The 16221-nt window shown below is 37.7% G+C and overlaps 1 protein-coding gene across 4 annotated transcripts in view; it reads right to left on the bottom strand.

Moving 5' to 3' along the window:
- Spata6 (spermatogenesis associated 6) overlaps window positions 1-16221 on the bottom strand; it is a 104365-nt gene that overhangs the window by 6719 nt on the left and 81425 nt on the right. For 3 of the 4 annotated variants that reach the window (XM_021159685.1, XM_021159687.2, XM_029476514.1), the window contains 2 exons: window positions 15824-15923; window positions 1086-1177 (listed from right to left, as the gene is read on the bottom strand). In XM_021159685.1, the coding sequence (XP_021015344.1) occupies window positions 1086-1177; window positions 15824-15923 (192 nt within the window). The remainder of the gene's footprint in view (window positions 1-1085; window positions 1178-15823; window positions 15924-16221) is intronic. The other variant, XM_021159686.1, reaches the window with a different exon arrangement.

The raw sequence follows: 16221 nt of genomic DNA, 5'->3' as shown, positions 1-16221 counted from the left end.
AAATGTGGTACATTTACACAATGGAGTACTACTCAGCAATTAAAAACAACGAATTTATGAAATTCTCAGGCAAATGGATGGACCTGGAGAATATCATTCTGAGTGAGGCAACCCAATCACAAAAGAACACACATGATATGCACTCACTGATAAGTGGATATTAAGCCAGAAAATTACACACTACCTAAGATACAATGTGCAAAACACAAGAAACTCAAAAAAAAAAGACCAAAGTGTGAATACTTCGTTCCTTTTTAGAATGGGGAACAAAATACCCATGGAAGGAGTTACAGAGACAAACTTCAGAGCTGAGAAAGAAGAAAGGACCATCCAGAGATTGCCCCCACCCTGGGATCCATCCCATATATAACCACCAAACCCATACACTATTGCATATGCCAGCAAGATTTCACTGACAGGTCCCTGATATAGCTATCTCTTGTGAGGCTATGCCAGTGCCTGGCAAATATAGAAGTGGACGCTCACAGTCATCTATTGGATGGAATACAGGGCCCCTAAAGAAGGAGCTAGACAAGCCCCATAGGAGGATCAACAATATGAACTAACCAGTACCCCCCAGAGCTGTGTCTCTAGTTGCATATGTAGCAGAAGATGGCCTACTCAGCCATCAATGGGAGGAGAGACCCTTGGTCTTGGGAAAATCATATGCCCTAGTACAGGGAAGTGCCAGGGCCAGGAAACGGGAGTATACCTGGCATTCCCTGGTTGAGGAGCAGGGCGGGAGGAGGATATAGAGGACTTTGGGGATAGCATTTGAAATGCAAATGAAGAAAATATCTAATAAAAAAATGAAAAAAAAAAAGAGTGCTGCTCTTGCAGAGGAGCTAAGCTTTGTTCCCAGAACCAATGTTGTATGCTCTACAGACACCTGAGACTACAGCTCTAGGGAGATCCCATGTCTCCGAACTCCAAAGGCATCTGCACTCACGTACACACAGCCACATACAGACATACAGACTTTTAATTAAGAAAATAAAATTTAAATCTAGAAAAAAAAAAAGAGGAATGGGTCATTTTTATACTAGCTATGAAAAAGATTTCCACACACAGAAACAAGTCCATACCTATACTCAGGGTCACTGTCATAAGCAGAGTCTCTATATAAAAGACTTCTTTTCAGTTCCAGTTCGTCTTCTCTCTCTGGGTCTCTCTCATCCTGAAAAATTAAAAGATTTCCATTCATTTTCCCATTGCTTCCAACATAGTAGTAATGAATCAGTGGTAAACGTGTCTCTCCTGCCTCGCTATAAGAGACTGAATCAAGTGCTTGGACAACTGAGGAAAGAAACAAACTCTTGAGAAGGCATTATCTGTCAGTAACATTTTGAGATTATAATTACATCATTTCTATTCTTTTTCCTTCCTCCACATCCTCTCACATGCCCATACTTGTTCTCTTTCAAAACCAAAGCCTGCATGTATGCATATGCATACATAATCCTAAATATAACCTGTTCAATTTGTATAGTAATTGATATACATGTTTCAAAAAAGCACATTATAATTTGGTTAGTAGTAGTTAGCAAAGACTGGGCATTCAGTAAATACTTTATGAGTATGGAATTAATGGTAGTGGGTATAACAAGATATGTAAATTAATAAAGCTATACATATTTTATATAAACTTTTACCTTCTGAGACATAAATACTAATACTTGAAAAAATTACACAGATGCAAGCATGCATCCACAACTTGCAAAAGAAATGATTTACTGAAAATAAGCCAAAATAATAAACCAGAAAAGAAAAACTGAAATGTGAGTTAATTGGTATAAACATACATAGGCAAAGTTCACATTCTTAACAAGGGCGTTGGAAACAAGGTCATCTGAGTTGGTTTTGCAAGCTGCAGTGCCCCAGTAAATTCACATGCATGTTTCCTATATTTTCTTAGTAAGTACTGGTCTAACCTTAGCCATCACCTCTCACTCCTTGGTTAACATGAATAACAGTAAAGAAAGCAGGTTACAGAAACCCACAAGGAGCAGTGTTGACAGAGGAAGGGCCATCCACTTCAGGTAAGAAAACGCATTGCCAAAATACCAGTGAATAATAAACAACCAAGTTAAAACTTTTTGGAAAAGTACATATAATTTTAGTTGTCAAGGCTTTTAGGTCTTACCATTATGAATAACTCCATATGTTTCTACTGGCACTTTCTTTTCCCTTTAACATTTTTGTCTACTGTTGCAATTATTAAATTAGGGTTTTTTTAGTGCTTAAATGATAAATATTTAATCCTTTATTTTCAAACTTTCCATTGGGTCTTTTTCTTAACTGCCATCCAGCCATGTTAGAAAGGTGGCCAAGTGAAGAACTAAGTGGGAGGGCTGTCCTGAGAGAGTAAGCACACTTCACTAATACCACTCATACAGAGCACTGCCCATCTGGATCAAGGACAGCATGATGGGCAATTCTGACCCAACAAACAAAACAGGCTGCATTACCAATCAGCATACAAATAGGAATAATCATTTCATGTATAGCCAGAGCATCTGATTAGGAAGTGTGCTCAGAAAGGCCACTTACACATTTAGCACCTATGACTGAAATGCAGGCATGAAACAATTACTTACAATTTAGCCAGGTATGGCCCTTGTTAGACCTCTAATCTACAGAAAGATAAAATGATCAGCCAGTAAAGTTGTGATAATATATGATAGCCATAGGGGTAAAAACCTCAAAGAGGCACAAAACCCCTAGTAAAAATATATAAAAATTGGGGTTAGATGGGATAATTTATAGTAAACAGCTATTTCTGTTGAAATCTAGGAAAGCTGAAAAATAAATAATTTTTAGGATATTAGAAGCAAAATGAAGACTACAGATGATATGCTATTTAAGAGACAATCCTTTCAAAAATGGACTCACAGTGCACACCTCTCTTTTTTCTGAAGCATTTGAAGATCTGTGTATGGACTAGAGGCTGAGTTTGAACAGCTAACATTTGAAAAATGGTTAGTGCTAGGAACAGAAAAATTGTGAAGACTTTCTTATGATTGTACAAGGTAGAAGACAACATTTAAATTCTATAGCATCTTATGAATGCAACCAGTTTCCAAAACATGTCATATATTGACTCTCAAATGTCTTTATTCCCGAGACATCAGGGAATAAAGCTAAATAAAATCATCTGGAAAGCAGAGTGCAGTCCCCAACAATCTTGCGTTGTTTAGAGATGGGGATCACAAAACTGAGATGCACTACCCCAAGAAACGAACCCTTGCAGTACTATTGACACTTCAGTGTCCCCATTGGTGTTTATGAACTACAGACACTGACTAGTCAGACTAAAATCCCAGCGCTAGCATGAAGAAAAAAAAAGACTAATTTCTACAGATGGAGAAATATGTTTTATGAAACCCACAGAGATTAAAACTGAAGCCTAGAAGGTCCTCAAAAACTAAGTAAAAAACTAAGCCTTCTGTTCTCCAGAATCAAGTATCCCCTGGGTCCATAGTTCTCCAAATGGTCCAATGTCAATTTACCACCTCTCACCAACAGGAAAGAAATGCCTCATTGTATTAGTAAAGGCCCAATGATTGTAATTTAAAGTGGGGGCTAATGCCACAGTGAGAGATGAGCTGGGACTGTTCAGGACCCTAAGGATAAACTGGAATTTATCAAAACTCAATATAGACTGAAACCAGATCCCATTTGGATCAGAGGCATTTAGACCTTAATGCTACCTGCCTAGAAGAGAAAACAAAACCCTTTCTTCATGAAGAAAATAGAAAACATTTTAAACATATCCAGAACTATATCTAAAAGTAAGCAGAATACCTAGGGCCAGGATACTATCACTGCTAAAAAAAAAAAAAGACAAAGATGCAAATACAAACATATTCTAAATACTGACTTATAGAAGAAAGGCACTTTAAATTATTTTTTGTGATTAATATAATCAAGAAAATTGATGGTATGTTGAAAAATGACATACATTTTTAAAAATTTCAGGTATGAGTCCAGGAAAATGAATGAGGAAGGGTAAACAGCACACTGGAATCATTAAAAATAAATAAATATATACATACATACATACATTTTAAAAATCAGAATTAATTTTCAAAATAAATAGCTATAATAAAAGCAAGCAGAATGATAAATACAAAAAGCCCAGAGCTCAAGATGACTCAGCAGTTAAGATTACTGGCTATTCTTCTAGAGGACCAAGTTTCAGTTCCCAGGATGCCCAGGTGGCTCACATGTGTCTGAAACTCCAGTTCTTGGGAGTCTGACACGCCATTCTGGTCTCAGTAGGCACCAGGCACACAGTGATACACAGACAGACATAAAGGCAAATTACTAAAATAACACAAAAACTTTTTAAAAAATTAAGAAACCTGTGAAACAGAATCAAAAGATCTAAAAATATAGTTCAACATTCAAAAAGTAAGACATGGGATTCTTAAAAGGCATGCTTGAAGAAATAATGGGCTAGAAACCTAAATAAGCCCTGGTTGAGCAAGCTGAGCTGGCTTAGCACCTAATCTCAGCTTTTACAACATGGATAAGAAAATCACGAATTCAGAATCTAAAGGCATATTCCTAATCCAAAACTCAAAATGCTTTAAGATTCAAAGTGAGTGTCAGCAAAGTGTCACAAACAGAAAATTCCACACTGTCCTCATAAAATGGGTCAAATCAAAGTAGGAGTCAAGATTTTAAAAGTACTTAAATTCTTCTATACAATCATCTTTAGGTGTTAGGTATATTTAGATGTATGTGAAACATAAATGAGATTCATCTCATTCCCAAGATCCCTCCTTCCCACTCTCCTCTCCTCTGCTCTTTTTTCTCATTTCTCCAAATATAAAGTTGTGTGTATTTATACATATGCAGGTACATTGTATATAAACATATATATACACATTGTATTAAACACATGACTATCCAAATTCTTTGTCCCTCAACAACGTCTTCTTAGTTACATTTCAATCAAGTGTGTGTACATCAAAACACTGTGTATAGCAGTATATAAGCATTAGCCTCAAATTACAAATACAGCAGACTGACTGAGGTATCCTTTGTAAAAGATCAATTCTTAATACTGCTATTATGCCCTTAGATAGCATGTAAATGAATGAACATATCTAGATCCCAAGAATTTGCTTGGGGAGCATAATTTGCTGAATCTGTGAAAAAAAAGTGAAGATATGCATGTTACACACAATGATCAGCTAAAGAAACTAGACATGAAATCATAAAATTATGTAATGTTGAAAGTTCAAAGCCATATCAAACTCATCTAGATACTGTCATATATTAGAATACTTTGATGTCTGGTGGAAAGGGCCCTAAGAGTAACTGGGGGTACCAATCATGTTGTGACTACCCTGGATGCTGTTTTACACACCGTACATTTTGTTAATATTCATTCTATTGCACAAATGGGGTATAATATGAAGGAGGTAAAAATTTAAACTACCCAAATAATAGTACTAAAACTCCATAGGAAACACATACAATGAAATGATGTGACAAAACAGCCTGTTAGTATAGCACCTAAACTAACAAAGGAGGCTGGTGTAGACATGTTGGGAAGATAAAGGCAGGGGAAAACCAGGTGGCATCCACCTGATGACTTCAAATGTCTCAGAAGCTCAGTGCATCAGCTTGTGGGTAGCCATCAAAGGCAGATGTTTCCAACTCCTCCAGAGGTGAGCTCAAAGAGTCACAGGAAATTCCACAGGAACTAGAGCCACCTGGGATCTATTAACTCTCAAAACTAACAGGCAAAGTTTCCTTTCTTCATAAAACCACACAGTAAAATAACACCTGGGAACAGAATCCAAATTAAACAGAGAAATAGGAGGAAAGAAAATTTAAAATTCTATGCAAATGGAAGAGAAAGAAAGCCAAGATATCCCAGAAACTGTACTGTATATTTGGGAGGAATAAAATTATTTTAAAAATTACACTAAATTATATTTTGTCTCTGAAACTTCAGAAAAGTATTGATAAAAATATAAGTGGTAGAGTGCTTACCTAGTATGTGTGAAACAGTAAAACGCTTAGGAAGAAATAATTTCACAAAGAAAGACCATGAGTTGGTGAGAGAGGAAAAGACAGCAAACAAAAAGCTAGACAGCATCCTTCCAATCCCGAGGTCTGCACTGTAGCTGTGCTGCATCTTCACTGATGGCCTGATGGCCTCTCAAGCAGGGACCCTGACCCTGCCAAGGGTGTCAAGCCTCAGCTGCAATCCCAGATCCCTTCATGCCTTCAAATCCAGTAGCAGATGGGAGACTTTTACAAATTACAAGCCATGTTCAGCTGTCAGCCCCAGATTCATCCTAAAGCTGGTCTGGACCACAAGTTCTGTGTGCTGAATTCTGGGGAAAACTTCCTAGAAATTTGACATCAATGATACTGTTCCCTTATTAAATAGTCACAATTGATTATTATTATTTTTTTTTTAGCCCAAGCTAAGTAGCATCAATTGTCCCAGTGGAACAATGATTTTTAGTTCCTCAGATTCATGGTCAAAAATATCTCATGAAAAGCCCCAAAAATTCTCTTAAAGATCACCAACCAGGCCTTCAGTTCCCTCTGCATTATCTTCCAAGTTGCCGGAACAGCTCACTATGCTTGAAGCACTGACTGGATTTTTGAGTCCAACTCTTCAAAATCCTCCTCTACCTTCCTCCCACAGAACATTCCAAGGTAAAAGCACCACATGGTCATATCCATTACAGCAAAATCCCATTCTCTGGTATCATTTTGTGCCCAGTTTGCTCCCTTTTTTGCTGTGATAAAACACTGACTAAAAACAACTTGGGGAAGAAAGTGTTTATTTGGTGTCCACGTTATAGTCTATCATTGATGGAAGCCAAGGAAGGAGCTCACATGCCCACATTTGGCTGGGCCTTCCTACATCAACCATCAAGAAAATGCCTCACAAGACATGTCCAGGCCAATCTGATGGAGGCACTGCCTCTGTTGAGATTCCCCCTTCCCAGATAAGTCTAGATTTTTGTTAAGTTGGCAAAAACTAAGCAGCATCTGTGAAAATTAGACCCAACATATGTCACAGAAGTAAGTTCCTGAAAAAGAACTCAAAGGCCAGGAAACAGAAAAAATTACAAAGAATTATAAACATGTTCATAAAATTTTAAAATATATAATGAAACCATAAAACAGTCCTCGATAAAGAAATAGTACAATATCTGAATATGATTAATAAGCTTCAAACACTCCCCCCCCTCCCTTCTGAACACCTGCTATAAAAAAAATTACAAGGAGGTCAAAATATCTTTAGCAAATAGTACCCTAGGAATTTTATATGCACCTAAACTAATGGCATAAAAGCTACAGATAAAATACCAAAATTCACAAACACTGGCCCAATGAGTCCATCTATAGCAATCTGTTAAAACACTTCAGGCAAATAAAATTACCGGAGAAGACACCTAAATAAAAATCAGTTGTTAACCTAATATTTACACTCAACACCCTACATGAGGATTATAAGGGAGACTGTTTAAGGATCTTATAGAACATACTCTGAAAAATATAGACAATCAAAATTGTGGGAAAGTGGAGGATGAAAAAACAGTTAAGCTCTAATAGGGGAGAGAGCAACCCTGGACATCATGATCACTCCTTGAGGTGAGAGAGCATTAAAAGAGAGAGGACATTATTTTAGAGACAAGTCTGGCAGCATGTATAAGGAAACGAATTATTCTCAACAATTTCATCTTTGGTGATAGCTTGGTATTTAGTACTGAGAATATTTTAATAACAAAATTAGTGAGGACCTAGATGCATACCACAGTTCCAACCATCTGTTGGGCCCTTGAGAAATAAGTAAGGAAATGGTCCAGATGAGCTTTTTAGGTCAATGATAAAAGACTTAAACAACCTGAAGAGGTTCCTATCCTGGTCAGAGTTGAGTTCATTGGAGCATTAATAGAATCAATAGTTGAAAGACAAACAATATCTCACTAAATAAGTCCGTATCAAAAAGTCACACACAGAGAAAGAAAACTCATTAGTCAAGTCTGGGGGTGTTAATAGGCAAAATCTGGTCTGTTAGAAGTGTGAGAGAAGACAGAGGTTGGTTGGTTGTGGGAATAGCTTGCACAAAATGACTTTTCAGGAATAAGCTTTAATAGGAGAGAGGACAACCCTGGGCATAGTGATCACTCCTTGAGGTGAAAGAGCATTAAAAGAGAGAGGACATTATTTTAGAGACAATGTGATGTCTCTAAAGAGGAAGTCTGGCAGTTAAAGAACACCTGCTGCTCTTCTAGAGGATTCAGGTTTGATCCCCACCACCTACACAGTGGTTCATAACTGTCTCTAATTCCATTCCATCGGATCCAATGCCCACTTCTGGCATCCAAGGGCACCAGGCATATGCACAGACTTATCTCCAGGCTAAACATCAATGAACAAAACAAAACACGGAAAACCTGAAAATAGCTTCATTATGAGGAATTTAAAGTAAATGAAATATAGATGCTATGGACAGAATGGCAGGAGTAGTTCTAGAGAACCCTTTAGTGAAATCTGTCCCTCCACACACCAAAAAAAGGGGGGAAATATCTTTTATATCCCTTCAAATCATGCGATTTCATCTAGGTAGCTCATAAGGAAGACAACTGAGGAGCTAGGTACTAGGTATGACTGAGCAAGCAGGCCTAAGAACTTAAAGTACACTTGAGCTTCTTACGTTTCTAACTCAGAGAGGTAGGGGTGGGGCTTTAAAACATACATTGTCTTCACACTGTGTGTTCTGGACAGCTAGTGATCATCATCATAAAGGGGTAAGCCCACGGTCTAACACTGTGATGACTAAAAACTCCAAATAAAGTGCCACTGAAAATAAACAAAAATAAAGTACCTCAGGAAACACATATGATGCCACTGAAAAGCCCAGAGTGCTTTGGGGGTCAGGTTCAAACAGTGCAATGTTTTTAAGAGACTTAAATCTATGTTGATGGTAAAAGAGGAAGAGAAAATAAAAATGAATTTGGGCTTTCCCACATAACAAGGCATTCTGTACGTTAGTGGCCATGTATGTAACAATGGAGTCCCTTCTGTGAGTTTTCAAAAATAGCCAGAGAAAGGCATTTTCCCCTACATTGGGCAGGCTCAGGAGCTACTTTTAGTGACACATGCACCATTTTCTCCAAACAATGAAATGTTCTGTGTGCTAAACGCTTTAAAAACCCAAATTCTGTATCTTTAGATAACTTTGTAAATGGTATTTCAGTCTTCATTGTGCATAAGTTCAGGTATGAAATCTATACCTTCCCCTTGGCATCTGCAGCTCCCCAGCAATCTGTACCTTCTCTGTTTTGGCATCTCTGTGTTTGAAAGGTTGTTTTTTTCCTATTTTGCCCCTTCGGGGATCTTCTCTCTCTCCTCTGCAGGGCCTTAGCTCCTACTTTGGAGGCTCAGTTTCAGCAGAAAATTTTGTGGATCTTCTGCTAATTTGTCCTTTACTTTGGCTTTCTGTCTCTCTCATTTAAAAATGTATCTTGATTATAAGAGTATGTATGTATGCTATGAGTGCCTGATGCCCTTGGAGGTTGAACGAGGGTGTTGGATTCCGCCAGAGTTACAAATGGTTGTGAGGCATGATGTGGGTTCCAGGAACTAAATCCAGACCACCTTTAAGATCAACAAGTACAGTCACTGAGCCAACTATCTAGCTCTGGGTTCATCTGTTTTAGCATTTACTTCAGGTCATATCTGGGTGTGTCAGGGAGAGGGCAGGGGTGCTGGAGGAGAATGCAGAGGTAATGGCAGTGTTTGGTCTGCCTGGGGAACCATTCCACTTCTTCACAATGCTTGGACTCTAGAGGGTCTGTGAGCTTATAGAGTCCTGGAAGCCCAGACCAGTTAGGAGGTACATGATTTTAAAGATCAAGATTTATTAAAGGCTTATGATATAGCTATCCTTCTAAGCTTGTTGTATATTCTAAATATATAAACACTTGCAATACCTAAGAGAAAATTATACAAATATATTTCACAAATGTCTATTCCAAACCCTGCATAAAATGTCACTTAGGAAAAAGGAAGACAAAAGTGTGGATACTTTGTTCCTTCTTAGAATGGAGAACAAAATACCCATGAAAGGAGTTTCAAAGACAAAGTTCAGAGCTGAGACTGAAGGAAGGACCATCTAGAGACTGCCTCACCTGGGGGGGTCCATCCCATATACAACCACCAAACCCAGACACTATTGCATATGCCAGAAAGATTTTGCTGACAGGACCCTGATATAGCTATCTCTTGTGAGGGTATGCCAGTGCCTGGCAAATACAGAAGTGGATGCTCACAGTCATCTATTGAATGGAACACAGGGCCCCTAATGAAGGAGCTATAGAAAGCACCCAAGGAACTAAAGGGGTCTGCATCCCTATAGGAGGAACAACGATATGAACCAGTCCCCCCGAGAGCTGTGTCTCTAGTTGCATATGTAGCAGAGGATGGCCTACTCAGCCATCAATGGGAGGAGAGGCCCTTGGTCTTGTGAAGACCATATGCCCCAGTACAGGGGAATGCCAGGGCCAGGAAGCAGGAGTGGGTGGGTTGGGGATCAGGGCGGGGAAAGGACATAGGGGACTTTCAGGGTAGCATTTGAAGTGTAAATGAAGAAAATATCTAATTAAAAAAAAGGAAAAATGTCACTTAGTTTTGTCTCTGGCATAAAATGGCAATTCAAAAAATTCTAACTAGACATAGATTTCACTGTCAAACTATCAAATCTAAACTACAATATTTCCTGGCAAATCACACACCCTCTTGGACTGATTCCTCTCCTCCATCACACAACTTTGATAAGTCTCATTACAAACTCTCATTCTTGTCCTAAACCAAGAATTCCCACTCACTATTACAAAATTAATTTTCTTACAAAAAAAGTACTGATATGCCATGCATGCCAGTAACCATGTCTGGGGTGTCCACTTACACTGACCTATTTTGGAATATGTACTCAACTATGGCTCTTACATCCTTAAGCTTGACCATATCTCTGGGCTTATGTGTATCAGGATGTACTTAGTATTCATCACTGTAGAGTGGAGCAGCTAAGGTCAAGGATGTTACCTGGACTCAAATCCTGGTTACAAACATCTGCAGTGGCTGTGAAACCTTATCTCACAGCCTTTCTGAATGTCAGCTTTCTCGTCTTTGAAATATTACTTATTACATAATAATACTTAATTTACAAGATTATTCTAAGGAAAAAATAGACTAATGTGTACACGGGCCTAACCTCTAATAAATGTTACTGTTGCTATATGCCAATTTCACATTTTCTCTGAAAAAATAAGTCATGCTTATACCTTGTATTCACTTACTTAATTGCATGCTGTAGCACACTGTTTTCTTTTCTACTGTTTCATATTCATTCAGTGGTTTATTAAAAACATTGTATATGCTTCTTACAGGGAGAAAATTTGATTTTTATAAGAGCCTCTAAGCTTTGCACAGTGCTGTGAAGAGCACACAGCTACTCAGGGAGGGGATGCTATATGAATGAACACAGGCAGAAAATGTTGGGTAATTACTAGTTTGTGCTCCATCTGCTGCTGGACTGTATTGAAATTAGTGCCTGGTATGAGCAGCATACTTATATCCCAGAAAGTCAAACCAGAAGCAAATACAAAACTAAGTTAATTTTAAGAAGTAGACTAAAAGTCTCCTACTTCTGAATAGGATAGAGTAGAATAATGATATTAATTCTTCTGCTATTTAAAAGCACCAAAACATTGCTCAAATAACTATAATTACAGTGACAAGCTCCAGAAAAGATAACCAAAGAGATGAGCTAATAGACCACCTGGCTTTCTCCTTGGATCATCTGCGGATTTTGAGCACAGAGCAGATACCAAGAATCTACGCTTTGTTTGATAGGTCCACTGATGGAGGACAGTGAAATTAGTAGGGGTTTGGTAATCCTCTGTGTAAGAAAAACAAAATTAAAGACCTAAGAATCAAGTTCCAGTGAGACTCCATGGGTGCAAAGCTAAGCTTACTGTACCCTCCATGATGAGCACTGGAAACTGCAGAGTGAGAGAAGGCACTAAAGCAGAAATCCTGCCCATGTAGAAGGAAGTATGTTCCATTCTGAGCCAACAAAAACTACACACAGGGCCTGTAAGGGGAAGGAAATCTGGAATCCCAGCAACTTATTAAAACTGAGAGGGATAAAATGAAACTCAATGTTTTACCGTTTAAAATTTGGAAGACAATTGTAATTTTAAAACTTACAAAGATGGTACAGAATGATACACAGAAATACCCCTTTCATTGAGGGCCACTTACAACTAACGCTTATCAATACAGTACATTAGCTGCCCACTGTATTTGGATTTCTGGTCTTCTCAACAATAGCCTCTTGCTGTTAAAGGGCTTAGAACAGAATACCATGTAGGATCATTCATCAGTTCTGTCTTCTCTAATCTGTGACCAATTACTTGGTAATTTGGATGAGTGTATATTTTATAGTTTTGCTTGTGAGCCTAACCTTTAACTGCTGAGCCATCTCTAGCCCATTGCTTGCATGCTTTAAGGATGCCTTTCAGCTCAGATTTGTCTTATGTTTTCTCAAGTTAGACAACAGTGACAACATCGCAGAGAAGAAACCTTCGCATCACATGACACTGAAGAGAACATGATAATCTCTTGTGATGTGAACTTTGGCTAGTCCCTACTCTGCCTCTCAACCTCACATTGAAAGTATTTTCACCCAGACTAAGGCTTTCCATTCTTCTACCAGTGACTTTCATAAGGAAAACATATACATTTTATAAGATCCAATTTAATTTGGTTTTGTCTGGTACTGGATGTGGCATGTCAAAAAAATTCCTCACCAAATTTAAATTATCCATGTTTTCTTCTGTGTTTTCCTTTAGGTCTTGTAATACATAATATTTCTTGATCTGTTGTGGACCAAGAGGATTTTTTTTGTCATTGTTGCTGCTAGGTTTTTGGTTTGCTTTCATACAGAAAAATTTGTTCACAAGACCATAATACAAAGTGTTAACTGTGTAGACAGTTGAGTCAATGAAGTGTCTGCCTTGAAAGCCAGAGGACCCAAGTGTAACCCCTTAGCACCAAGGTAAGCAATACCAGGAGGGGTAGTACAATTGTAACCTCAACACTGGGGAGAGAGACAAAGGCTCCCAGAGACTCCATTTAATTGACTTTGCACCTTTCTTGAGTGTCAGCTATAGAAGTTATGTAGGTCAATCTGTGGAGTCTCTAGTCCATTCTATTCATTTGATAGGTCTGCAGCTTAAAGAATGCTATACTGTCCTCAACTGTCATGGCTGGTTGGAGAGCTTTCCAGCTTTGTTCCTGTTAGAGTACAGTAAATACTATCCAGAGACAGTGAATAATTGTTGGGAAAGGGAGAATCATTGTTTTCTGAAGATGTAGCCATTGGTAGGTTTCCTATGCTCCTGTGCACAGTACACATATATGTGGACTTAGTAGGGTTTCTTGTTTTTGTTTTTAGGAGTAGAAATGAGGATGGAAGGAGTTGTATTAGATGCATGTGGGGGGAGATAGAGATGGAAATAAAAGATAGGCATGATCATATTTCATTGTATACATGTAGGAGATTCTTTAAAAATATTTTTCATTATATGATTTATTTATTGCATCTGTGTGTACATGTGTGTATGAGTACAAATGTGATGGAGTTCACAGGACAACTCTTAGTAGTTTCTTCCCCTCAGCTATGTTTCAGTAGTTTTCAGCTATGTGAGTTCCCAGGGATTGCACTCTGGTTGTCAGGTTTGGCAGCAAGCACCTTTACTTGCTGAGCCATTAATCCTTCTTTTCATTTTAGAAGTTCTTTTGCTTTTCTATGTGTCTTTTAGAATCTGCTTGCCAATATTTGGCTTTTAAAAGTAAGCTGGAGTTTTGATTAAGACATCAAAAAGTAGCTAGAGACATGGCTCAACAGTTAAAAAACACTTGCTTCTCTCACAGTGGGGCCTAGTTCAGTTCCCAGCACCCAAACTGTAACTTACAACCATCTGTAGTTCTAGTTCCAGGGTATTCAGTGTCCATTTCTGCTATCTGTGGGCACCAGGCATACATATAACATAAATAAATACATTCAAGTGAAATATTCTTACATATAAAATAAAAATATTTTTTTAAAAAAAGATAACATTGCCGGGCAGTGGTGGCATATGCCTTTAGTCCCAGCACTTGGGAGGCAGAGGCAGGTGGATTTCTGAGTTCGAGGCCAGCCTGGTCTACAGAGTGAGTTCCAGAATAGCCAGTGCTACACAGAGAAACCCTGTCTCGAAAAACAAAAAACAAAAAACAAAAAAAAAACTAAAAAGAGAACATCAAATGATCTGGGTATATAGCGCAGTGGCAGAAGAGCTGCCTAACATGCTCAGGACTCTGCTTCTCATTCTTAGCACTGAAAAGAAGCTAAATCGTGGCATAATGGGATCTAGAGGTCATCGAAGTCTCAAATACCAATCCCTCCCTCTGTCAGCCTGACACACTGCTCTTTTTACTATTCCTCTTTCATCTGTGTTTGCCCCTTAACACCATACACAGCCCACATAGATTTTGCTAAGATTTTATCTAAGCACTTCAGCTTGATATTGCTGGAACTTCTATGGATTTCAATTTAAAAATCTCAATTTCTCACTGCTGATATATAAATGAGAATATATGAGCCTAAAGCGGATAATTGTTATTTTAGGAACAACAACTTTATCTATAGGGAAATAAAATATGTGATAGTAAACATACAAAAAGTTCAGTGCTTTCAAGCCTCAATGCTATTAGAAAGGTCATCAAAGAAATAATTTGCCATGTATCTATGTTGGAGCAATGCTCCAAGTAATAACAATAGTTTTGAAAATAGAATAATTAAAATAGTAAAAAGGGAAACAAGTTATAAATTTCAATTTAAACAAACCATTAAGATGCTAGATTTTTCTTTGTGTAAAAGACTAATATGACTTAGAAGATACAAACTATGACAAGCAATTGTTTTAAAATTAATAAATGAAATTTAAAAACCTAATACAAAAATATCATACTATTATGACTCCTCTACCAAGAATATAACTGCATTTACTTTATCTCAGAAAATGTTATATACAGCTCTTACATAAAATAAATCTGACCTGCTCTTTTTTCTTTTGTATATTTATTAATACGTAAATTAGCCTGACAACTGACTTCAAAAGAGGCCCCCCACACATCTCCTACCTCACACATACCTATAGAATCAAATGCACCTTCAGAAAATGCACTAAACAAAGAGTTCCCATATTATGAAAGCCTAGAAATGATTATTATGAAGTAATTGTATAGTGACTTTTATGAGATTATGACTAGAAATGCTTATAGTCTTTGACAAATGATAAATATCTAATGTTAAAAGAAAAAAAAACAACAAAACCCTAGGACCCAAGACAGCTCAGCCAGTGAAGGCTCTCGCTTCCAGCCTTGATGACCTGATTTTGATCCCCAAAAGACACAAGGTACAAGGAGAGAACTGATAACCTGATTCCAGCAACGTGACTCACTGACCTGCACATGTATCATAGCACATATGTACATGTTCACATACACACACAATATATAAATAAATTAATAAAATACATAAAAATATAAACAGAAGGCATTTTATAGGATTATGGCCAAGCAAACTATGTTGTTCATAGGAAACCTGGGGACTCCTTCAGAGAATGCATTTTCCTCCTCTGTAACTAAGAATTACAACCTGTAAGCACCTTAGCTGGTTTGGGGAGCCTATTAAAATGTCTTCAATAAAGAGAAAATTTTAGAAACTAACACATAAATGTCTTGCATGAGCTTGATGTGATTTCAAGACATCTTTTACCCGGTCATGGATCTCATCACAGTTTGGAGGTGAACACCAATCAGAGTGGAATCTGTGGGTACAAAAAGAAAGAAAGAGAGTGAGAGAGAGAAAGACAAACTGTTAAAAACAGGAAGAAACAAAATTCCCCCCAACTTTATGAGCTTAATTTTTCCTTTGGCCAAGTATGAGGAGAAAGAACATAATCAGATACTTTTTCTCAGCTACACTATTAATTTTCTATAATGTCTAAAAATAGTCTTATTAATTTTGACATGTAGCTGAGAGCTCTCCCTACATATCTGATCACTTTAAGAATTTGGCACAATACTCTTTAGCACTTATTTCTAAATAAACATGTAAACCTTCAC

Source organism: Mus caroli, chromosome 4 (genome assembly GCF_900094665.2).
Source record: "Mus caroli chromosome 4, CAROLI_EIJ_v1.1, whole genome shotgun sequence".
Classification (NCBI taxonomy): Eukaryota; Metazoa; Chordata; class Mammalia; order Rodentia; family Muridae; genus Mus; species Mus caroli.
The sequence above is the reverse complement of the archived record's forward strand: the minus strand, read 5'-3'. Positions and strand labels throughout refer to the sequence as shown.